Source organism: Paramormyrops kingsleyae, chromosome 11 (genome assembly GCF_048594095.1).
Source record: "Paramormyrops kingsleyae isolate MSU_618 chromosome 11, PKINGS_0.4, whole genome shotgun sequence".
In the NCBI taxonomy this organism is placed as follows: domain Eukaryota; kingdom Metazoa; phylum Chordata; class Actinopteri; order Osteoglossiformes; family Mormyridae; genus Paramormyrops; species Paramormyrops kingsleyae.
The window spans coordinates 3,106,882-3,132,359 of NC_132807.1; the positions used below are offsets into that span (position 1 = coordinate 3,106,882).

The window sequence follows — 25,478 nt, forward strand, 5'->3', positions numbered from 1 at the left end:
AAGTAATGACAGATAATTTCCATAACAATAGATGCGGTATGATTGGGAAAGACATGCATAACCAGCGAAATTACCTAAAAAATTTGGTTATTTTCAGGGTCTTAGAAGCAGCGGCCGTCATTTTAGCCTGCTTTCTTTTTTTCACCCGATCTTTGGTAGGCATTTTAATTGGAACTTTGTGGCCTTATAACAGGTCCTTAACATGTATTTGTCGATGTAAATCGATGATTGTTCACGTGCCAAAAATACCACCAATACAGCCTCACTTTCAAAAGAACTTCTAAACCTTCTCACCCTCCCTATTCTATGAACATGTTGCTATTAGTTTCGGAGGGAGGTAAGCATCGGGTGAATAGCCGCTCTGAATAATTTAACCATGGAGGCGTGGCTAACGTAAAATTATGGGATGCGCTTATCAACCCAGATATCATGGACATGGCGACAGAGAAGTAAGAAACGGAAGAACTTGTTCTTGATTTCATAAGTTTATTGACTTTATTATGATCTAAACATACACAATAGGGCACAAAGGCAACTGAGGAAGAGGGCACTGCAAGTATCTGCCGGCAAGAACTTGTAAATATTCAGGGCAGCACGGCAAATTGCTAAGGCACGGCGGCTTTTGCCGTCGATGCCGTCGATAAATTCGATCCCTGCTCATTGAATCTTCTATGTTGTATGAAATTGGGAATTTGTAGCTGGGTCGCCATGTACCCAGCCTGCTTCTGGGTGCATGGTGACCATACTGCAAGTTGAACTTACAGAGAATACACTTAGCATCAATCATATTGCCCACATGCCTCACCCCACCCTTATGCGAAAGCATGTTTTTAATGTCAACAATATACATGTGTCTTATTACCAAGTGAACATGGTGATTGGTGTTCTGCTAGTGGATTATTATTTGCATCTCTGGAAAAAAAAGTTTCTCTCCTGTCACTGCTTGTCTCACTGCTCAGATCCCTTGTAGATCCGCTGGATCTACAGTGCTAATTGCCAATACAATTTGCATTAGAGCTTCTGTAATAATCTCCATTCCAGTTCTTCCAGAGACTCAGTGCTTCCTTTGTCTTTTCCCACACTGTAGATATCAGCAGGTAGCCTGTTTCGTCCCTATGTCCTCCTGCAGACTTCTGGATGTGGTCCACAGTATCTTCACCCCCATTGCAAGGCCTCCTCCCTTACGTTACTTCTTACTTCTTATCTTACGTTAGCAAGATAAGTTTGGTGATAATGCAGCTAGCGAATTACTTACATGAAAACCTATTAGTTGGGGGCGCAATAAGTTATCCTAGATCAGTGGTTCTCAAACTTTTTCAGCAGGAGGCCCCCTTGTGTAGGGTGAATCCTTTTGTGGCCCCCCTCCTCAAAAAAAAAATCATGACGCAAAACATCCTCAAACTTACAATTTTACTTAATTTTAGATTTTAGATTCTGTTTGTAGTCTTTATTTCTCTGGTTTGTTAAATTTACATTTCACAAAATATAACATTGTATTAAAACAGTTTTGACAGTAAAACTAACATTGTCTGAAAAGTGCAACAAAAGTAGGCTACTGAATACTGAACAGTAATTTATGATGTCCATAGCAGCGTAGTGTGCTACGTAAAATTTATATTTACATTTTTTTTATACTTCTATTTTTTTTTTAAATACATTATATTTTACATAGGTTGACAAGCTTGATTTACATACAGTAGAGATGCGCGGATGGCGGTTATATCCGCGGGCGCTGCGGATAATCCGCGGGTTGGGTGGGTCGGGTAATCAGTGGTGTAAAGTACTTGAGTAAATGGACTTCGTTACTGTACTTAAGTATTTTTTTGGCTACTTTGTACTTGTACTGAGTATCAAAAATATAAGCAACTTTTACTCTCTACTCCACTACATTTGTGACTGAATATATGTACTCTTTACTCCACTACATTTGAACGGACACTTACCGTTACTCGCTACATTGTGATTGCGTGCGACAAGTCAGGATCTTTATCTACCACGGCTAATTTCTTCAAGTATGTCTGGCTGCAGCCTGCAGGAGGGCGGGGTTGGACATCCAACCCCGCCCACATCCAACCCGGCCCATTCGTACCGCGAAAGCCACGCCCTTGTCCAACACGTCTTAAAGCGGAAGCCAAAGCGAACTCGCAGAACGGAATCGTTGTAGTACCTGTTATGTCATTAAGTTAAAAATCTTTAGTATCCCAGTGTAATAACAGTGCTATCTATTTATTATTTTGTTTGTTAATGTTTCTGCTAGACACACTATTGACTGTCAATTACTGCACAAAGATTTTACTGTGGGACCCGCATGGTTGTTTGTGGTTGTTTTGCTGCTGGTTAAACGTTTCCATCAGTTAGCTGACTATCTAGCCGACTCACTACCAAATCTATGGTAACTAGGTAAAGACCTTCTTGCTGATAATATAGCTTCCATGTAGTTAACAAGACTTGACACTTAAAGACTTTGTGCGTCATCAGATATTACTGTCTGCTCAAACGACTGTTCAGCTTGCTTCCTATGGGTTACTAGTTATTAGCTAGTTAGCAAAGCCACTGTGGTAGCATCCATTAAGGCTGTGCGATATAGCAAAACTATTTTTATCATGATCATATCAAACGATATTGATAATTATCATGGTGTAATTCAAGTCATTATTTTATTACTATGAGTGCTCCATTTTTGCTTGAAATACCCTTAAGAATTGCCCTTAAGAATTGCCCTTAAAACACCATTAAAGTCAGCTCTGAATTTGTTTTTTTATTAGTTTTTTTTATTGTTTTACCTTTTTTTTTGAACATTTGAGTTTGACTGAGACTGACTTTTTGTTCTATTTTCTTCTTCTGCCATTTTGAAACATTGAGGTGTTCAATTTAATGTCTATATTAGGAAATAAAGCCTCATAAATAAATAGTTCCTTGTTTTCCACATTTCTTGGTGTTCTTTGAGCCTACATTCAGTACGAGTAAAATACTTAAGTTCTTTTAAAATTGGATACTTTACGACTTTTACTCAAGTCTTATTGGAATTGGTGACTTGTAACTTGTAATGGAGTAATTTATACAGTAAGGTATCTGTACTCTTACTCAAGTATGGTTTTCAGGTACTCTTTACACCTCTGCGGGTAATAAAAAAATACATTTTAATTAATTGCGGGTGGGTCGCGGGTGGATGAGATCAATCATTAATGATTCAAATATCAACTACATTCTCTAAAATACGAACATGTTTTAAATGCATTTCTCATCAGGCAGACAGTCGCTAATTTGCGCTCTCGTCTTAAAAAAATATATGCGTGGCGGGAGGAGGGGGGTCCATTTCTTGAAGCAGAAATGGAGGCGAAACAGATCCGAGAGAGACTAAAAAAGGGAGAATTAAAAACAAAACAAAAGGAAGGAAAGAAAAGTGCTGTGTGGGAGTGGTTTAGCGAAGTGCCTATCGCCTGTTACCTATCGTCTGTATAAGTGCCTACGAGTTTTTTTTGGGGGAAAAAAGTTCTTAATTGTTCTCTCTTTTTTATATCTATTTGGAAAGCATAATATTCTGTATTATTTGAATCATTGTGTGTTTATGTGTTGCAGCGACAGAAACGGTGATATTCCCATTAAAGTCTGAATGGAGTAGGCTAAAGACTGTTTATTTTATTGAGAAAATGTTGGTTAATCTGGCCAAAGACAAAATTTGTTTTATGAATAAATGTTCATTTAAAGCAGCATACGATACGCGTAGCCTATTATTTTACTATCAGAGATGCGCAGATTAGCTCTAAAGTCACTGAATCTGCTGTTAAAAACGAAGAAGCGGGTGCGGATATCTATATCAGAGAAAATTATAGGTGCGGGCGGGTGGCGGGTGGATGATTTGTTTAAAGCCGCGGATTCGGGTGACATTTTAGCTGATCCGCGCATCTCTAACATACAGGTAATTTTTTTGTTTTAGATTCTACAATTTCGATGCGGCCCCCTAGCGCCATCTGGTGGCCCCCCAGGGGGCGCCGCCTCCAGTTTGAGAACCACTGTCCTAGATAACTCTATGGAAGAGAAATGTATCGGCAGTCTATCGCTCATCCTGCCAGTCCCGGATGTAGAGGGTTGAATTTCGGAACGTATTTTAAACCACTGAAATTGTGACAGCGTATTTGAAACAGCGAAAATAACGGGACTGAATATTGTAAAGCAGACATAAGAGGACTGAATGTTACTGCTTGAATAATAAAGATGTGAATAAAACACATGGAATATTTTCCAACTGAGTTTGTTCTTTTGAAATTTATTTTGAGGCGAAATTAAATTAACTGAATTCATGTGGTTGAATTATAAACATGCACTTTAAAATACGTATGTTTTGGAACTGAACTTTGGAAGCCGAATATTTTTGTACTGAACGTTTAAGCAATGAAATTACAATTGAAATGTTTTCAGTTGAAATGTTCAATGTTTAAATGTATGCACATATTAAATTACAGTCCCCAAAAATTCAAAGCGTCATTAATGCAATGCGTTTTTATTCGATAAGTGTAATTCAACGTGTTTTTTTCATCAACGACTTTTGTCATTAATTTACTTCACCTCTTGGTCGTCAACTGCGAGTGACGTCACTCCCCATACAATCACGCCCCACGGTATAGACCCACCCCTGACGCTGATTGACAGGTTTCCGTGTAAGGCGTCGGAAATTCAAATGCAAAATGAATTGCGATTGCGTTTGAGTTTTAGCAGGCTACATACGCGACGCAGAGTAAGCGAAAAAGCAGACGTGGTAATTGATTTTGCTATTTAAATATGACAGGCTCATAACCTGTAAGACGTGGGAAATGCAATTGCAAATGAACTTTGCTTTTTCATTTGAAATTTGGCAGTCAGTGTTCATTCGCGAAAGCGAAAAAGCAAACGGTATTGCAAAATTTGCAATTGCATTTGAATTATGTCACACTTTATGAGTCCACATAAGGAAAACGCAATTGCAAATGCAATTCCTTTTGCAAAATGTCCGGGATTTCCCTCCATAGTTATTAAGCAACATTTACATTTGGCTGTGCCTTTTCAACTGATGTTGCACATGTCACTGGTCGTTTGTTGTGCCAGTAAACTTTTATCTTTAATTTTTAATCTGACTGATTTTCATTCAGGTGCGGGTCGGGTGTCGGTATTTATTTATAACGGATCGGGTGCGTAATTTTATTTTATTTCTGGCGGATAACGGTTCGGATACGGGTTTAAGTATGACGGGTATGGGCCCGTGCAGGACTCTGCTGCTGGGTGCAGCAATAATCATATAAACAATTTTCATATAAATAATAAATTATTTATTATTTGACGCGACTTCATTACGTCCTTTTTGCGGGCGAGGAACGGAAATTTCTGCGGTAGGGCGGTATAATCAAAATCTCTCCCGTTGGCCAACCAGTTGAGTACCGAGTTGACTGTGATTCTTTATACTCAACTGGTTGGTTGAAATTAAATCTTGGTCTGGATTTGTACTCTCTGGACCTGAAATCTCCACCTCTGGTTCTGCACTCATGCATGGACTTACTCTACAAGCTGCTCTGTTACTGTATGATTAGCAGTGCAGTATTTGTACCTCACCATTGCCCCCTTGTTAGAATTTTCCAAGGATGTGGGGGGGACAAATTTTATTTTACAATACAGGATGTTCCCGTACAATGCAGGATAATCCTGTGTAATCCTTACAGTCAGGGATCTGTGATGTTATTTTGGTACTGCTGTTTTATCTGCATCAGTCTCACTGTCTGTTTTTTCTTTCCTGGACAGCGAACAGAAATAGGCGATCATTCAGCATAATATCTGAACTCCTGAATTTACATTAAACAGAAAATCACTACGCAGGCCTTCTCTTCCGCACCAAGGTGAGCAAATGCTACTGTAATGCTTTTGTTTGTAGTGCATCACTGAGGCAGACAGCTTAAAGACCCCACCACCACCACCAGGAGGAGAGCTGAGTCCAGTGTGGAACTGAACTTACTCAGTCTTCGATTCCCAAATAAATCAGCTTTACCTGAACTCTGCAGTGGTGAGAGAGAGATGTGGGGGGCATGGCTGGACTAAGACATAGAAATGGGGGAGAGGTACAGATGGGGGGACGGGAGATACTGGGCAGACAGGGACTTTACCGGACTATTTGCATGTATAATCTGGACTATACATAAAAGACTTTGATACTCAGAAGGCTTCGATGTCTAACCCAAAAATATTGATTTAGCAATTAATATGTGTAGGTGTCAGATAGTTTTACTCCCAGACCTGCACTAAGCCCAGCTTCACACTGATACACTGACACCCAGACCTGCACTAAGCCCAGCTTCACACTGATACACTGACACCCAGACCTGCACTAAGCCCAGCTTCACACTGATACACTGACACCCAGATCTGCACTAAGGCCTGCTTCACACTGATACACTGACACCCAGATCTGCACTAAGCCCAGCTTCACACTGATACACTGACACCCAAATCTGCACTAAGCCCAGCTTCACACTGATACACTGACACCCTGCTCCTCACTATCAGTGACTTATGCCTTACCATGACTCTAAGCCCGCACTGAGAGGTAGGTAGTGAAGATCACGCTATAAGGTTGTGGATAAAAAAAACATGGTCTAGAAGTATCAGCAGAATGAAGAGAGAAAACTGTGGGCAGTGGTGGCTTAATGGTTAGGGAAGCGTGCTTGTAATTGAAAGATTATAGGTTGAACCCCTGACCAGCAAGGCATCACTGAGGTACCCTGTGCAAGATATTGCCCCCAAGCACTGCTCCCTGGGTGCTGAATTACCTGCCCCCTGCTATGCAGAGAACATATTTCATTGTTGTGTGTCAACAATGACAGTTAATCACTAAATTCTAAAAAAAAAAAACAACAAACATGAAATGTGAGAGTGTTTGTGCCCTGCCTGGCATCCTGGTCCTAGGGTGTGTCCTGGATTAGTCTCCAAGCTCACTGTGACTCTGTACTGGCTAAGTGGTTATGGAAGATGGATAGATAAAAAGCCTCATGTAAAATGGTTTTGTGTGGATTAAAGTCTGGCTGAAAGCAAAATTCAAAACAAGATGTTAACAGGTATTTTACACCAGCTTATTGGGTGAGTAAATCAGGGAAAAAAAGGGTAGGTTAATGATAGACATACAGGACTATATGAAGCATGGAATGCATGCAGCACAAGTCACTCCAAAAACTATCCAGAAATGGAAAGGCTTTTTTATGGAATCATAGTCTGCTTTCAGGTTTGATGTTGCATCATGCACACCACTTAGGAGCATTACTAGAGACGCTCAAGAGGGTCTGATTTTAATGCAAATGAATTAGACCCCCCCTCTAAAAAAGCCCTAGCGACGCCCCTACATATTACTTAACTGCAGTGGTGATTTAGAGTGGTGCTGTATATCTCCCGTGCAGTAGGTGGCAGTCGCACGTTTCCAGCCGGTCTCACATCACCGGAACTTAGGAAGAAGAAGAAGAAGAAGACAAGTCGCGCGGCGGGAGTCTGCTGTGTGAATGCGGAGTGCCCGTTGCTGTATGGGGACAAGTTCAATGTTTTATATTTTGTAAGGCTTTGCGCGGAATTTCAGTGATTTGAGGTAAATCTGTATTTGCAGACCGCTTTGGCGGATGAACAACCCAGCATGGTTCAGATCGTTGTTTCGAGGTGTGTATAATACTATGCGATGCTGCTTTTTCATGATGGGTTCACTTTTCAGTGAATAAGTTCTAACCATATTAATTTCATTTGCCTGTGACGCGTATACAACCGCTTGATCTCTTCCAAAACTGATTGTCAAACGAGGTTCAGGACACTTACGTTTCATGATTTAAAAAAAACAAAAAACTATTCTTTTTTCCACATTTAGAAAGATCGTTAAATCAGTAAATTTGCAGTTGGGTCCATTGTAACATTTGAGGTTTTATACGGCTGGTGGTAAGGCTTATGACTGTGTCAGATTTTGGTGATTTTGAGTAATGACCCGCCATGCCCTCTGGGTGACAGTGTTGGGAACAGCCCCGGAGAATGGCTGCTGGTGGAGCTTCAGGGGGAGATGATGTCCAGGCAGAATGCGGGACTGGCTGGAAACTTGATGGGTGACCTGCACTACACCAAAGAGGTACAAGAAATACTAGCTGGAGTAGCGGTAGTTCTACCTCTGTATTCTGTCTACTTCTTCCTGGATGTAAATGTCTTTGTGTGTGTGTGTCTTCAGGGCATACCTGTACTCATTGTAGGACATCACATCCTGTATGGGAAGCAGGTTAAGCTGGAGAAGCCATTTGCTGTGCTGGTGAAGCAGTCTGGCCTTCCACAAGGTGCTGATGTCTCCATGGAGTCCAGTGTACAGAGCCCCACTGTATACACAGTTTCTGCCCTCATAAAGAAGAAGCTCATCTTCAAGACCCGGCCCAAGCCCATAATCACCAATGTGCCCAAGAAAGTGTGAATCCCCTGCCATGTGGTGCCAAACATGGCAGTAGAGCAGGTGCACTGAACACTGCATGCTGATAAGGACTGTACAGCAGATCATTACATCAGATTTATATGAGTGTGTGCCATGGGATCTGACTTGGACACTAGGGGGTGCTGTTGTACTGGCTGAGGGCCCTCTGGGGTCCCATGTTAATACTCACATCTCCAGGATGACCTCACACAATAAGAATGGTATATTCAATAGAACCAGCCCGACACACAATATTGGTATTTCAGTGAATGTACATCTTGGTGAACTGTGCACTTAGGGGAAGTCTGTAATATGCATTGCATATTGTAGTTTTCTATTTAGTGCAATAAATGATCATCCAGTGGAAAAACTGCTTTCCACCTATACGGTTTCTTATGCAACAAACTTGGTCATGTTTATTCATCTTAGATTACGGAGAGCCTTTCTTTTGTGTAGGAAGTGTTCTACATTCTGATTGGATTGTACGTTAATTGGAATTAGAACCTTAAGCTCGGAGCCACTGATAAGGCTTGTAACAAGTGTAGCTTACGACTTTGTCTGAATGATACACACATAACACCTTAACTGGAATGAACATGATTCGATCAAGTCGAACTGAATGGGGGAGAGTGTGTGCCACAGAAGATAGGCAGCGGGGTTGGAAACCAACGTTCCAGTTCTGCTGGATTTTTTAAGATCTGCTGACCCTGTGAGCGCGCGAGCTGGAATTGCCGAGCTAAAGCTGAAAAGTCTGCTTGGTGTGGGGTACGGCATGGGAATTTCTGTCTGCCGTCACGCTTGTCTGGTCTTCAGCAATAAGCGGCGGAGCTTATCGACTGAAGACCGAAGGAATTAAACGCGAACCATCTCATCTCGTTATCACTGGTCTTCGTTTTTTCCGACCGTCCTGTTGCTCTCTGCGCTCCGGTCGCAAGAGGCGTTTTGTCCGGAACCCTATGAACTTTTCATAAAATGTGCAACTTTATTTCTGCATGTGACGGCGCGTTGTTTCAATAAACGTTTCTGCAACGCAATATGCAGATTGAGATAGATACAGCAAAGGGGAAGTGCTAAGCGTGGACACTGGTGTGACCAAATAATTAGTACGTCTAAATGAAACTGAAAATGACAGAACATAAACAACTGGAACCCGCAATTGCTGTCGATTGGTACTTTTCTTTTAAGAAAAAGGATGTAAGACTTAACTCCTTATGAAGGCATGAGAAAACTTGCGTTTCTACCAACGACTGGTTCTTAAGTAATCTTAACACGTTTTAGTATCGGGTATACCTGGTGTAATCACGGTTCTGGTTTATCTAGACAGAGTGTGATATTAACACCTGATTTTTGAAAGGAAAAAAAAACGCTCGTAACCGTAATTAAAATGTCGAATCAGAAGATGTACGATACACATTAATGCCTACAAGCTACAAATGAACATAATTCAGATAAAGTTTTATGTGATTATCCGTTTATTAGTTACGGAAATATAATAAATTAAAATAACTTACATTCGCACGCTGCATGTGAGTAGACACATCATGTCAACATAGGGTTAATGACCTAACACATTATTCATAACCCTCACGGCTGACATTCTTTTTGTTCCAGTGCCCAATAAATAGATACATAAGCAGAATTTAAAAGTAACAAAAATTTCCCCACTTGTTATATATCCAGAGCATTACCTAATTTAAAAATAAATTAATTTTAATAATATTAAATTAATCATATTCACATAAATTGATTTCATATTCTACATATACATACTGTATATAGGATACAGACTACAAATGGCAGCCCTCGTTAAAAAACATGTGAAACCATGTTATCTTATATAAGACATAGCCTAATAATTATAATTAATGTTATCTGTTAAATAACATTGGTGCATTTTAAAACAAATACAACATGACGTGAAACAAGTCACTACGGGTTGTCTTTTAAGAGCTGACCATCCCTCAGGATACTGAGTTTAACTTCTTGGTATAACGCAGGTACAGCCAACCCCGACCTCCAGCGGTACGTACTGCAGTGAGTACTTCTGGGGGTCGGACAGACATGCGGTGATCGTCGCCACCATGACGGTCTGCTTCACCAGCTCGGAGCTGTAGCCGAGGTTCTGCTCACCGTCGATAAGGCAGCCTTCGCACAGGCATTCCGCCATCGCGATCCTCGCGGGGTACCTGTTGTCATCCACGTCAATCCTGTAGCGGAGCGAATGGGGTGGTTCAGCCATACAAGCCTACATCTACCTTGTGATATCAACAGGGCTGTCAACTCTGTCAGCTGGCTGGCGTGAGATTTTCTGTTCGAGACACGAATTTACATGTATGTGGTAGTTTTATCACCTTGTACAGTCTGTAAGGATCGCTTTTGATGCAGCTAATTTTTGGTTTATAATGGAATATTTTTAATTTGCCGTAAGATTTCTTGCGCGAGCGTGAGCATCTGAAAGCGTAAGTGTCACGCCAAATCCGTCAGAATTGGCAGCCCGGTATCTAACTTCCTGGAGAACGCGGTGTGAAAATAATACAGGTGATAAGGACATGAGACAGGAACCCATCTGACGGATAGCTTTGATTACCTTACCTGTACTTCCACGGGGACAGAGCCCGATTCTTTAAGTCTAATGACGAGGGCTTCATCTTAAAATTTTCACAGGTGTGCGTCTCATGGTCTTTTTTCTCCACGACGTAGGGATTCTGAAGCGTGAAGCCCGACCGAAGCAGGTGTTTCCTGAGGAATGGCTTTCCGTGCATCTCAAGCTCGGCTTTATTGAAACAACCTTTGTGGCTACCTTTTGAAGAAAACGTAAGGCCAAGACACAATGCCACGCAGTACAGGACCTATAGAAATAAAATTCATATATTAACATGTGGAGTTACCGGGTCAGAAATGAAAGCAATCATTGTGTCTAAATAAAATAAATAAATAATTAAAGCAAATTATAAATTTCAAAAGGAGAAAAGTCAAATTTAACGCCAACTTACCCTCATTATTCTGCACAACATTTTAAAGTAAGGCAGCTTAACCGAGGACATCCGTCAAAGAAGGTTATCTTCTGTGCCATATTGTGTGCAATTTATAGGGATCCTTTTTGTCCCGGGGAAATCCGACTTGGCATGAGGAAACGCTAAACGGTACCACAAGGCGTCTCCTACCTGAAAAAAAAATCCACGTCTCAATCCGTCCTGCCCCCTATGTTAACTTCTTTTTTTTTTTTTTTTTTTTTTTACAGAAACCCATCATTTCCCCTCTTATTTAAAATAACAACACATGATTCCTTGTATATATTTAAAAAGGTATCGCCTTGTAAAAATGTAATATATGCCAGTTACATTTGTAAAATATTATTATTTTTGTTATTATATCAAATTATGAAATATATAGGTCTATTTATATATGTGTTAGAACAAATATTATGTATACAAAATAAATTTTTACAAGAGTGTACTTTAGTGTAGTAGTGTATTCGAACAATAGGGAATGCATGGGAGATGTTGAAAACTTTGATATCGTGGGTTTTTTTAATTCCTCAGGAAAGCAAATTCAACAATTAACATCGTTTGCCTGATTCTCTATTAATCTTTATTCTTTATTGTAAATAAGTTCACTTAGCCTAAACGGTTTCTCTTTCACGCGTTTCAAGTGTTCATTGTACCAAATGGAAACAACTTCATCTGAGTTCTCTATCTATCTATCTATCTATCTATCTATCTATCTATCTATCTATCTATCTATCTATCTATCTATATTCATTATAACTATCCTGTAAAATAATCGAAAAATAATCGAACGCAGAATAACGCGCTACAAGCAGGTGTCTAGATGATGGAGACGTTTTCCTGGCTCCACCCCTTTTAGTTTGGCTGTCATAAAGGTGCGTTTCCAAGGTGATGGAAAGCCCGTCATGCAGCAAATTCCCAGAGTCCAGTGACACCATAGCCAGCTACAAAAGGCATCGCAGTGTAACTTCCTCTGTCTGTGTGTGTACCAGAGCATCTTCTGATCCCATACTGTTCTGAAACACTTGATCTCTCACTGGTCAGGTGGTGCGACCCTGGAAAGTTCTCTGAAAGCCAGTACTTTTCCAGTGTTAATAAACATTGATTCCTACCAACAGAGTGAGAGAGTCACTACACAACATTGTGTAATTGAGTATTTTACCAGACAACAATGAACTAGTATCAAGTGATTCCTCAGTATTACCTGACTGGTGATGTGTTTATCTCCATCTATTCAGTCCATGTCCAGGGAGAATAAAACAGCGCAACTAGTTCCTGTTGCTTGTGGGCTAATTCTTGCTGACAGACAAAGAATTATCCAAAAATCCAGGAACTAAAAGTAATTCCTTTATTTCTTTTGTTACATAAAGCAAAGAAGAAAAATTCAGTAAGTCAAGAGTTACCTGTCACATGGTAAGAACAGTTTTATTTTATAATAGTTTGTTCATTATACACATTATAAATCCCCCGCTGTCCTTTTTTCCCCCAAATTTGATATCTTTGATATCATACAACCCCATCTGTGACTCACTAATGGTTCCAAAGGATTTGTCCCTCATTCTAGTGTTTAACCCTTATACCTAATTTAACAGGCAACCAGTTTAGGGAGGTGAAGAGAGAAAATGTAAAAATCAGCGCTGAAAAATGTGGGACACATTCACACACGCATACACCAAGAGGACAGTGACGGCCAGTGATAACTCGACCATTGGTGTCAGCTGGTCACATATAGTAAATACTGCCAAGTTGGTGCTTTTCCAGGGCCTTTTGTCATAAGCTCTAAGAACAGCTGTCGTCCAAGTTATAGATTACTTAAAATATCACTGTTCACTTTTTCAAAGGACGTTGCTAAAAGCCCCTCAGCATGTGTTTTATACAATTCCAGGGTGCAGCAACATCCCTTGATAAGATCTGATAACCAATCTGATAATATTTAACCTACGATCCAAAGATTAAACTACAAATTTACCTGAGAAAATGTGTCGTTTATATCTACTCTTCATTATAAGGTTGTTGTTTTTTTTTTCCTTCTAAGATAGTCATCAGGGGCAGTTTAATGTATAGGCTATCCTACGCTTTATCCAAAAGGCCTGGCAAAAATGTTGCTCACTCTGCTTTGGGAAAAATGGAACTGTTATAGTTAAATCGGCAGCTCCTGAGTGTCCATGCCAATGCTAACCTAAGATAGTGATTTAATGTTGCAGGTCCTGTGTGGGGGAGCTGGATTATTTACAGCAAGTCCTTTAACTTTTAGAGTAAACAGGCCTGAAATAGAAATAATTTGGATTGTTTTAGCTAATGAGGGGGGGGGGAGAGAGAGCTCAGTAGATTTCATCGATCAGGGGGACAGGGACTCATTGGTGGTAGATTTTGCCAAAAGGGAGCCAGAAACAAATTTTGAGGGGGGGTCAAACGCAAAAATCAAAGCACAAAAATGGCAAAGCTCACCCCAAAGCCTAATATATCACTTCATATCGTCTCTCAGCAAGACAATTAAAGCAAGATATTATATATAGATCTATGTCTAGTTTCAAAATAAAAGTTATTGTGAGATAGAATTTGGAAAAGCAGGTATCATGATCACTCATGTGTGAGAGTAAAGATCAAGATAAGAAAAACAGTACAAATCTCCCACATTCAGAATTACTACTTTCTTCCTCTGTGTCATTTGCTGTTTCAGTTTGAGCATCTAGACAAGGCGATTCTGGAATTCGGAATGGGACTGTATTGGATACTCTTCCTCTGTAGCTAACATCTAGCTAGAAAAAGGCAAACTCACGAGAAGTGCCAGTCAGGGTTAGAGGTGACAAGTGATGTCATTGTCCTTTTAAAATAAATTTTGGTAGATACTATGTTTAGAAATTAAATATATGTAGTAGACAAAGCATTATGTCATCTACAGTTTTTATAGACATTTTACAAGAAAAGAAGAAGAAACCAATTTTTTGGGGGTGCTATGGGGATGCTACAAGGGGGTGTATTGTATCCCCCAAGCTGCTGCCTGGCATCTCTCCTGGCCTGGGGCCCCCAGATAAATCTGCCCCTGACCACCATCATGGGCAATTGTGTAGTATTACTCTGTCTGAAGGTACAAAAGCTAACAAGGTCTACCCAGGTAACAAACCGGTATACAACTGCAAGGTGATGGAGAATGTATGTGAAACAAGGGAACCTACCATGCCTGAGCCCTTTAGATTATTTCCTGGTGTAGCAATGTGGTCCACACAACCTGCACAGGTGTTCAGAGAGCAAGAGGTGCCAGAGAGTATCGACTTGACTTTAAGAAGAGCCACTTTGCCAGTCCAAGAAACAATAGGCCTCTTTGTGAGGCAGCAACACTACAGGCAAATTCCTGGAACATCCAGCAGCAGGTCTTCCTTCAAGCACCCACATGGATAAACAGTAAGGAAGCAGGCAGTCGTCAAAAAACTTGAGAATGGAGCTGGAGCTGAATGTGACCTGGGGAATGGAGACACAGAACCTGGTCAGGTGACCCTAAATCCTCAATCAGGATGAGGAGTGAACCGGGTCAGCTGAGCTGAAGAATCCCCGGCGGTTAACGGTGCAAGATCAGCATCCCAGTGGAACGTCCAGATGACTATATATAACTGGATTTACAAAAAGCAGTAATGAGGATGATGTAAAATGAAAAGTGAGGAATAGTACAAAGTGAGTAAAGTGGCATATTAGTTATTGGGAGTCCTCATTTGATGTACGGACAGCCTGAGGGTAGGTAGGAACTAGTTCTCACCAATTGGTGCTGGCCTTCAGGCTGCGGGAGTGGCTCCCTGGCCATGGTTGGGTTGCCTTTAATCTTTAATCACTCTGTCCTCCTGCAGCTTAGGGAGAACACAACCAACAGTGCACAGGGCTGTGCTGTCCTCTGTGGTGCAACCCTCAAACCAGGTGATGATGCTCCCAGTCAGGATGTTCTTGATGGTGCACGTCTGAACCTTCTTAGCTTCCTGAGGAAGCGGCAGTGCTGACGTGTCTTTTTAACAAGGGTACCAGTGCACGCTGCCCATGTCAGCTCCCCCATGATGGGGACACCTGATTATCTGGAAGTGGGGGTCCTCTCCCCAGGCCCCCTGTTGATTGTGAGGGGGCTGCTGTGTGTTGCTTAGGCTGTGTCTGTGATCATAAAGTTTGTAGTTTGAATCCCAGAGCTGGTGAACTGACATCCTCATTGGGCCCTTGAGCAAGGTCTGTAACTCCTAGTGACCCTGCACCATGACCCCCTAAGCTTCTTCTCACCTATCTGTGGGTGTTATGGAGAGCAAGATGGTATAGGCAAAAATACAATTCCCCCGTGGGAAGTGATAAAGTATCTCTATTGTAATGCTTCACATATTTCCTCCCAAAATTCACAATCAACTCTTTTGTCTTGCTCACATTCGGGATGAGATTGTTTTCCTGGTTCCAGAATGCCAGGCCTCCACCTCCTTCTTGTAGGCCATTACGTCATCATTGACAATTTGACCGTGTCATCGGCAAACTTGACAACAGGGTTGGAGCAGAGTGTGCTATGGGAATACAGCCGCATGCAATTTATCTTCCTGTCCTCCACGTGCTCAATAGCAGTGTGCAGGATAAGAGGTATTGCGTCAAATTTTATTCCATTACGCAGAAATAATGATAACGCTGTCTGATGATGGGATACTAACAGTGAACAGCAAACAGGATGGATTTTACCATTAATTAAACTGTGGTCATAAAGAGTGGAAAACAATCCCCTGGAGTTGCAAGGCCTGTCTTAAGGCAAACAAAATCTGCCTATTTACAAGACTAACAGGAGACAAATTTCCACATCAAGGTGAAGAACATTGTGGGTTTATGACCATAGCTTTAATTAGTGACCAGAATTAGTGGCCATCTGTCGCCACCTCGGGCATCGGCATTACTGCTAATGCCGCAACAAGCTCAAAGTGGCCAGGATGACGATCCTCACGTGTGTTTCTATAGTCTGCTTAATGCGCCTAAAGTCAGGAAGTCAGTTTACCTCTTATGTGTGAATATACTGCCTAGCCAAAAAAGTAATCGTCTTAATTTGAATAAACAAATACTTAAGTGCCAATGACTAAATCATTATTACAGCTGAGCAACATCATGCAGCAATAAAATAAAATAGAGTCATCACGAAATAAAGGTTAACTTTGAAGGAGGCAGGGCTGTGCTCTGGCAAGGTGTGATTTGGACGTAAGAAGGCGGAGCTGGGCTCAGTCTAAATTTAAACCCAGTATATATACAGTAATGTGCAAAACTCTTAGGCAGCCAAAAAAAATGCTTAAAAGATCTTCATGTAAAACCATGCCTGTCAAAGTGTCAGCTTAGCCATTTCAAAACCTCTCCTAAAATCACCCCAGTATTTACAGGAACCATCCAATACACACGTGTATCTTTGGACACGACCATGATCACACCTCATATAGATAATCAATATCTCATTGAGACAACTAATTAGATGAATTAAGTGAGCTGGTGGTGAAATTTAATAAACACATGGAATGCCTGAGGTGCCCCTTAGGAGAGGTTTGGGAACTGAAGCGGTGAACTGAGCCCTAGCCGTGCAACTAGATCAGTAACTTTTTGGAGAACAGAAGAACTGACACTTTTAATTTGCATATGCTCTAATGCTAAATTGTGCATTTTGTTCTGAGCAAAAGTGCACTTACTACCCAGATAAACAGCTTTAAACATTTCTTTTGACTGCCTAAGACTATTGCACAGTCCTGTACGTGAAAATAAATGGCAGCCTTTTTAATGTGGGCACATTAGGGAATGCAAAGCGATAACAGAACAGGGAAAAGAATGAACATGCCCAACACCCGATTTAACCCCAAGCTGGGACAGGGCAAGAAGAAACGAAATAAAAGGGAAAGTCTACAGATAGAACCCAAATGCCTTATGGTCAGTCAACCTGTGAATGTGTATTAGTTATTAACTATTAACTATTAACTTATTACTTGGCAGAGAATAGGTTCTATGTAGGGATACAAGCACACAGACAAACAGGAACTGTGATCAAATCAGTAGCTCCAGCTCAGAGAGGGAGTTCAGCTTCTGCTCATCTTGACAATCCTCATTATGCTCTCAAACAAGCTGAAACAGCTGTAGCTAAAGTGCCACCTTAGAGTATATGAACAACAAATGAGAAGATGATTCACTTCCTTTTTTTGGGTAAATGAACACAATGCAAGGGGCTTTACTGAGTAAACAACAGACAGCTGGTGTTTCCTTGCTTTGCAAACCTCTTTAGCACAATAACATTGGTGGCATGTGGGGAAGTCTGGCCTCGCCGGAGAGTATTTGGGTGAGGAAAGGCGCGGCCGGATTGGGGGCAGGGCAGCACTTTTTCAAGGTAAGGAACTGAGGTCATCGAATTACAGAGAGCATGTAACATGAATTACTCAGCCGTGATGCAAGGCAAACAAGCCAGGCACATACACGTGGATATTTTTAGCAATGAAATTTGATCTCTCTCTACACAAGTCAAGTTCCTCTTTGCTTAAAAAAAGGAAGCAGGGCTGACTAGGAAGGAACAGTGAGTAGTTCCTGGCGTGTGGTTGACAATCCCACACACGCCCATGTCGTATGTGGCACTGCACTGCAGATTTTCATCACTGCTCTTGTGACAGTCCCCAAACCCAGACTCTGGAGTGGACTTTCCTACCAAATAGGCAAATAAGGGTTTTCTGAATTACAACACAGAATACCCAGGAGGGAGGGAGAGAGCAGTGTGTGTGTGTGTGGGGGGGGGTGACAGTGTGTGTGTGACCCTCCGAGAGTGAGATATCACTTTTTGAGTCATTCCTGTCTGTTATGGCACATCAATAGATCCGGATATGCAGCATTGTCATTTGTCATTTCCTCACTCTCACACTCACGAGAGTCAGTGCCTGCTGCGCGTATCCAATACCTCCGGAACAATGTGTTGGAATGTTGGTAACACTCTATGCATGATGCAAACCTTGACCACACACACAGTCCACATTTCCACACACAGCCCTTGATAACAAATACAGTCACTGGCCACACGCACAGTCACTTATGGGGTCTTGTTCTTTGACCTGGAGTTCTTCTGCATGGCGAAGGTAGAGCAGAGGACAGCATACAGAATCAGGGGCACCCCCAGAGATTTGGGACCCCATGAAAGCATATTATATTGGGCCCCCAAACCAATCCAATTATGTTCCAAATATTTTAGGGCCCTTGTGCATCCCAACCCCCCTCCCCTTACAGCACCACAGTACAAAATCACACCTGCATAATGAATCACAAATATGTACTTTCTCTCCATATGCTTGTTTTGGGCTGAATCAGTCTCTCCTTTTTTCTAACATGAGAAGACAGGGCCAGGAACTACTTGTGAACCTGGATTAGTGCCTGTGCTTATTCCCTGGGCTGATGTCATTCAAAGATACTTCCTAAAATGTACGCCTTGTTTAAAAGTTACTTAAACCTCCTGAAAAAAATCCTCAATTTCATAACTGATGCCCAGTAACAATGGGATCATACTGTATCCATACCACAAGGGAAAATACTTCAGTTAAATATAATTTTAGAAAATTTCACAGACAGAAGGGGTATAGGGGTCAGTCATCTACATTATTGTACACATACATATCAGATCACAGAGACGCAGATTTACACATATGCATGCGTGTGTGCATACAAGTATTTGCCTGCTATAGGAGTCACGTCCGGTTCATGAGGCAAATTTTGGTTGTAATTAGAGAAATGATAAAGGAAATGGGTGGAGTCAAGGCATGGGTGTGGTTTTATGAGCAGGTCTTACAGGACCACAAACAGCTTGCGGGTCTTCAAATATCTGTAAACTGGTTCTGCCAGTCTTACCAAGATGTGTAATAAGAGTTTATAAACATCCCTACTGACTTTGTGCTGGTAACCTCGTAATCCTCATTACGTAGCTGAAGTGCTGCTCTCACTGTCTGACTCATTTCCCTGACGTATTTAGGCCAAGTTCAAAGATACCACAACATGGAAGTCAGAATCTCTGAAAAATAGATAGCGCTAAATTACCTACAAAGACGTGGACAAACTTACAGACGCACTTACATTTAGAAACACACATGCAAATTAATTTCATACACGCATGCAGGCACATATTTACATGGGCATGAACACAGGCACAGACACGCCCACAAGTAGAGACACGGCCATACACGCAGACTGTGTGAAAGTATGATGTCGTTTGCTTGGTTAACTGATCCCATCTCTCTGCCAACCAATCATCACAGTTTACAGGCGAAATCACTTCCTTTCATTAATCCCTGATAACTAGACTGGAATTCCCAAACTGCACAACTGTGTGCTTTCCTGCCAGTTGTGTGATTCCATGATGCCTTTATCTCCCACACACGCCAAGCCCATTCAAACAGACACACAAAGTTTACTTTCATCGTGCCAAATGTTTACATTTCACCGTTCACATTCTATCCCAGCTGTCCACTTCACACGGAAACTTGTGGCCACGCAGCGATTTCGCACACACTCAGTTACTTTGCCAGTTCCTTCACCACCTTTTTCATGTTCATACCTATCAAGAATTTCCCTTCCTTCCAGGTTCAATACTGTTTTGAGGAACTATGTGGTGAAATCAATGCATCTTTGACCTTCCGTACATTCTCTTAGGCAACTGGTGCATTCCTAAACCCATGCATAAAAACATCGATACTCACAGATACAAAAACATGTCTGTGGGCACACAGTCACATATCAAAGTTGTATCGCCTCGTTGTAGGCCCAGTTTACTCTTGGTTTTAAAATGCGTCTTAGGGGATCGGATCAGAAACGGACAGTCGAGCCACATCGTCATTTACGCCTGTGTTTGTCATGAGTCTCTAAGGCGTCCAGCTGACCACTTATATTTACATTAGTTAACACCTACGTCACTTCTGTTAGTTGACCTGATGCAGACTTATTGTAACATCTTTGCTGAAGACACATCAGGATGCATTAGCATTTATAGTATAAAACATTTGTGGTCAAATGCGTCCCAAGTGCTTTGAGTGATCGCATCATGATGCATCTTGCCGGTTGTTTACCCTAGCATTTATCTTTGTATAAATACCAAGTGTAAACAGGGCCATAATCACACTGTAATCATAGCCCTGCAATCTCATTATAATCACACTACAATCACAGCTGTACCATACCCAGAGTTGGGTAATTCGGGTCCAGAGAGTAAAAGTCCAGACCAAAATTTTGTTTCAACCAATCAGTTCACCATAAAGAGTCACAGTCACAGAGTATTCAACTGCTTGGTTGAAACAAAATCCCGGTCTGGACCTTTACTCTCTGGACCTGATCTATCCAACTCTGACCATACCAACATAATCACACTGTAATCACAGCTCTGTGATTCCTTCATAACCTCACTTTGATTACATCTCTATAATCCTGATATAATCACACCATAATGACAGCTGTATGATCCTGTCATAATCACGCTTCAATCACAGCTGTGTATTCCCATCGAAATAAGAAAATTTCATTGCACAGTGTGTTCTATATATGCAGCAGTACAAAGATACAGGCACACATACAAACCACTGTATCTCACAGCCTTATGTATGCAGACTTGCTTTCAAAGATAACCACAACCTTTAGAACACAGAAGTGATGAGAATCACCCACAGCCTTATGTAGATTGCCGTGCGCTCAAATACACAAAAACCAGGGTAATATGGAACTGATGGAGGATTGTGCTGGAATGGTGGTCATTCAAGTCTTAGGGATGATAGTTCTGCATCATTGTTCTCTGCAACCCTGTTCTCTCAATACCTGCATCTAGAAATTTCCTTGGATATACACTCACCTAAAGGATTATTAGGAACACCTGTTCAATTTCTCATTAATGCAATTATCTAATCAACCAATCACATGGCAGTTGCTTCAATGCATTTAGGGGTGTGGTCCTGGTCAAGACAATCTCCTGAACTCCAAACTGAATGTCAGAATGGGAAAGAAAGGTGATTTAAGCAATTTTGAGCGTGGCATGGTTGTTGGTGCCAGACGGGCCGGTCTGAGTATTTCACAATCTGCTCAGTTACTGGGATTTTCACGCACAACCATTTCTAGGGTTTACAAAGAATGGTGTGCAAAGGGGAAAACATCCAGTATGCGGCAGTCCTGTGGGCGAAAATGCCTTGTTGATGCTAGAGGTCAGAGGAGAATGGGCCGACTGATTCAAGCTGATAGAAGAGCAACTTTGACTGAAATAACCACTCGTTACAACCGAGGTATGCAGCAAAGCATTTGTGAAGCCACAACATGCACAACCTTGAGGCGGATGGGGTACAACAGCAGAAGACCCCACCGGGTACCACTCATCTCTATTACAAATAGGAAAAAGAGGCTACAATTTGCACGAGCTCACCAAAATTGGACAGTTGAAGACTGGAAAAATGTTGCCTGGTCTGATGAGTCTCGATTTCTGTTGAGACATTCAAATGGTAGAGTCAGAATTTGGCGTAAACAGAATGAGAACATGGATCCATCATGCCTTGTTACCACTGTGCAGGCTGGTGGTGGTGGTGTAATGGTGTGGGGGATGTTTTCTTGGCACACTTTAGGCCCTTTAGTGCCAATTGGGCATCGTTTAAATGCCACGGCCTACCTGAGCACTGTTTCTGACCATGTCCATCCCTTTATGACCACCATGTACCCATCCTCTGATGGCTACTTCCAGCAGGATAATGCACCATGTCACAAAGCTTGAATCATTTCAAATTGGTTTCTTGAACATGACACTGAGTTCACTGTACTAAAATGGCCCTCACAGTCACCAGATCTCAACCCAATAGAGCATCTTTGGGATGTGGTGGAACGGGAGCTTCGTGCCCTGGATGTGCATCCCACAAATCTCCATCAACTGCAAGATGCTATCCTATCAATATGGGCCAACATTTCTAAAGAATGCTTTCAGCACCTTGTTGAATCAATGCCACGTAGAATTAAGGCAGTTCTGAAGGCGAAAGTGGGTCAAACACCGTATTAGTATGGTGTTCCTATTAATCCTTTAGGTGAGTGTAGGTTAAATAGCAACAAACGTGGCGCAACAGCCCCCCCTGCTGCCAATACTCTGTCACAAAGGAAAGTTTTACAAAGGTTTACAAAGAGAACTCTACGGAGCCCCTAAGGTGACAAAGGAGCAGAAAAAAACGGCAGAAAAAAAGTCATGTTTTGCGTTATAACCCAAAACATTTGCGTTATAACCCAAAACTTTTGCGATATAACCCAAAACTTTTCTGTAGTAATGCGACAATAAAATCATGTGACTAGCGCACTTTTAGTCATTCAAGTGCAACTTTCAAAGCCGCTGTTCGCATTATGTGGTTGATCCCCGCTTCGCTTATTAATCTAATTTAACGCTTAAAAAAACTTTAGAGTTCAGTGTGGTAAGATTTGATTGTTTAATTAATAATTAGTAATTTGTACAGCAAGCCTTGGTAAAGTTTCAGTAACATTGCTAATTAATGCTTATCTGTTGAGGTTGATTTAAGCCTAAAGAATTGTACGTTTTTTGTTGTTGTTTCATGTTTATAATACATTAATATAATTAATATTAATCAAACGCACGTCCTCTTTTCTCACATGAAGTCCATTTATTCTACATTTTGCATACATCCATCGATAACCATGAAGCTGCCCAGAGTGCAAAAGCTGTTCGCGAATAAAGTTAATTACATCACCCAAGTCGGAGTAGTTTTTCCGTTGGAATAATCCCCTTTCACATAAAATCCTCTTAATATGCCTCAGCCATAGGCCTATGTGAACATCATGCCTAGATCCGAGAACAAACCGAATGTTCATATACAGTGGTATGAAAAAGTTTGGGCACCCATGATAATTTTGTGTTCCAATAATTGCTAAAGGTATTCAAATCAATGAAATGACAAGGGTGCCCAAATTTATGCACCTGCCTAATTTTGTTTAAATAATTATTGCACACTTTCTGTAAATCCTATAAACTTCATTTCACTTCTCAAATATCACTGTGTTTGTCTGCTATATGATATATTAAACTGAAATTGCTGATCCAAACAACCAGTATACGTGATTCATAAAGGAAAAGCATGAAAATGATCAGGGGTGCCCAAACTTTTTCATACCACTGTATTGTAGACCAAGATCAAAGTAAAATTCGATTAAACGTTATATGTTTTCCAATCCATTATGTTCTTTACACTGACTACTCATATTTCCAGTTCCAAGTCACAACAGTTTTGTCTTATGTCGCAAAAGTTTTGGGTTATAACGCAACGGTTTTGGGTTATAACGCAAAACATGACTTCTTTTTTTTTCTCTTCTGCCGTTTTCTTTCCTGCTCCTTTGTCACCTTAGGGGCTCCGTAGTAATCAGTTTAACAATGATTAAAAAAACAGGCCATTTTCAGCTGAAAGTGTGTCTAACATTGCGCAGTTTGCACAGGTTAGCAAACTGCCTGATTTCTATCAGATGTGAATTGCGTTGTCTGTGTTAGACTGAATTCTGGCTACGAGTTTGAGATTCAGGACAGTAATATAATGATACTGTGCCAGGGTCACCAACTTTGGTCAGCTGGCCGGCGTGAGATTTTCAATTCGAGAAGTTTGCACACACAGACCCACGCATTTACATCTATATAACAGTGTTTTTTTTACCTTGTAAATAGTCCGTAGGATTTGCAAACTACCCCAACACTTTTGATTAACTAATTTTAGGTTTATCATGGAATAATATAAATTTGCGGTAAGATTTCTTCAATGAGCGTGAGACTCTAACAGTGTGCGCGTCACGCCAGATACGTGAGAGTTGGAAACCTTCCTGTGTGTCACTTCAATCTTATCACTGGTGAAACAGCTCCCGTCCGACGTCATGCACAAATTCTTATGACTCTTTCACAATCATGTTGGTCTCTCTTTCAGTAAATATGAAGTGAAATAACACCCCTTAAGGCAGCAGGATAACAAGCAGGGAAATGATCTTAGCAAATATGCTAACCTATCCCAGAGGCTATGGGCACAAGGCAGAGAATAACCCAGGATGGGATGCAAACCCCCACAGAGGACACTTATGCACCATTCAAATCGAATCACACAAGACTAGCAATTTGGTAATTTGATAGCATAATTTTGATAACATCGTTTTCTTTGACTGCCTAGGGCTCACAGTTCAGTATATACAGCTGAGAGCGAAGCTTGGAGTTCAAGCACAGAGTCAGGCTGTTTTTCTGACAGCCCTGGGGCACTTTCGGTGGAGACAATTAAGGGCCTCACTCAAGAGCCCAACTAAGATGTGACCATTGTGTCAAGGCCAGGGCTCAAACCAGCAACCCTCTGATTACAGGCGCACTGAACTACACACCAAGGTATGGTTAGTACTGGTGGAATGGGGGTATGGCCAAATTTGTCAGGATTCCCTTCAAAAGTCCCCAGCCTGTAATACCTGCAGACATGGGAGTGTATGTCATTGAAGGTAATTCTGCCTTCCAGGGGTGCTGCCCCCTGCTGGAACACAGCTGTGCCAACTGAGGAACTGGGTTGTTTTTTCTCCACACCACATAGAAAACCCTGGAAACAAAGCAGAACAAAATCTTTACAAGGTTCCACTATATCATGCGTCACACCTACAACCAGTAATCTCCTGCTTTGTTAGCTATAATGACTTCTGGGTTGTGGCACTAGAGCATGAGTTCATAATGTGGCTCTTCTCCATTGGTACTGTGTCACCAGTACCAGCAAAACGGTGCACTGTTTTGGGGCAGTAGTGAAAATTCTTCCTGTAGTGGAGCTTATCGGAACTATTGATCTTTATATCTGCAGGGGAACCAGCAAGAAGACTTATCTGAAGTTCACATCGAGCTAAAGCGAAAACTTAAAAGCAGAACAAGAAGAGAGAGTCACAAAGGGCAAACTGAGGAGGCGATACCACCATGAGTGTGCAAGTAACTCAGGGATTTTTAAATATAATTCCACCTATAATATTGCACAACTGAGTGACAATTTAAAATAAATAATGATTGA

The 25,478-nt window shown here is 41.3% G+C and overlaps 2 protein-coding genes and 2 long non-coding RNA genes across 7 annotated transcripts; 2 read left to right on the plus strand and 2 right to left on the minus strand.

The window, feature by feature from the left end:
* The first annotated feature begins 417 nt into the window (after nt 1-417).
* Nucleotides 418-8,848, plus strand: chtf8 (CTF8, chromosome transmission fidelity factor 8 homolog (S. cerevisiae)). 4 transcript variants are annotated; one of them, XM_072717826.1, is made up of 4 exons: nt 418-449; nt 5,770-5,864; nt 8,002-8,116; nt 8,213-8,848. In XM_072717826.1, the coding sequence occupies exons 3-4, from the start codon at nt 8,051-8,053 to the stop codon at nt 8,444-8,446; spliced, it is 300 nt and encodes a 99-aa protein (XP_072573927.1). In that variant the 5' UTR covers nt 418-449; nt 5,770-5,864; nt 8,002-8,050; the 3' UTR covers nt 8,447-8,848. The 4 variants fall into 4 exon arrangements, with proteins under 4 accessions (XP_072573927.1, XP_072573928.1, XP_023675594.1 ...); XM_072717827.1 differs by lacking the exon at nt 418-449 and adding an exon at nt 4,667-4,756; XM_023819826.2 differs by lacking the exons at nt 418-449; nt 5,770-5,864 and adding exons at nt 7,409-7,530; nt 7,613-7,662.
* Nucleotides 8,849-9,968: 1,120 nt separating this feature from the next.
* LOC111848100 (interleukin-25-like) lies at nt 9,969-11,522 on the minus strand. The gene is made up of 3 exons (XM_023819849.2): nt 11,437-11,522; nt 11,036-11,292; nt 9,969-10,650 (listed from the first exon to the last, which is right to left on the minus strand). The coding sequence occupies exons 1-3, from the start codon at nt 11,485-11,487 to the stop codon at nt 10,419-10,421; spliced, it is 540 nt and encodes a 179-aa protein (XP_023675617.1). The 5' UTR covers nt 11,488-11,522; the 3' UTR covers nt 9,969-10,418.
* LOC140593382 (uncharacterized) lies at nt 10,442-11,557 on the plus strand. The gene is made up of 2 exons (XR_011993677.1): nt 10,442-10,562; nt 11,144-11,557. It is a non-coding gene; the product is annotated as an uncharacterized lncRNA (long non-coding RNA).
* A 1,854-nt stretch (nt 11,558-13,411) lies between these two features.
* LOC140593423 (uncharacterized) lies at nt 13,412-25,141 on the minus strand. Its single transcript, XR_011993729.1, has 2 exons — nt 24,901-25,141; nt 13,412-14,910 (listed from the first exon to the last, which is right to left on the minus strand). It is a non-coding gene; the product is annotated as an uncharacterized lncRNA (long non-coding RNA).
* Between the last annotated feature and the right edge of the window lie 337 nt (nt 25,142-25,478).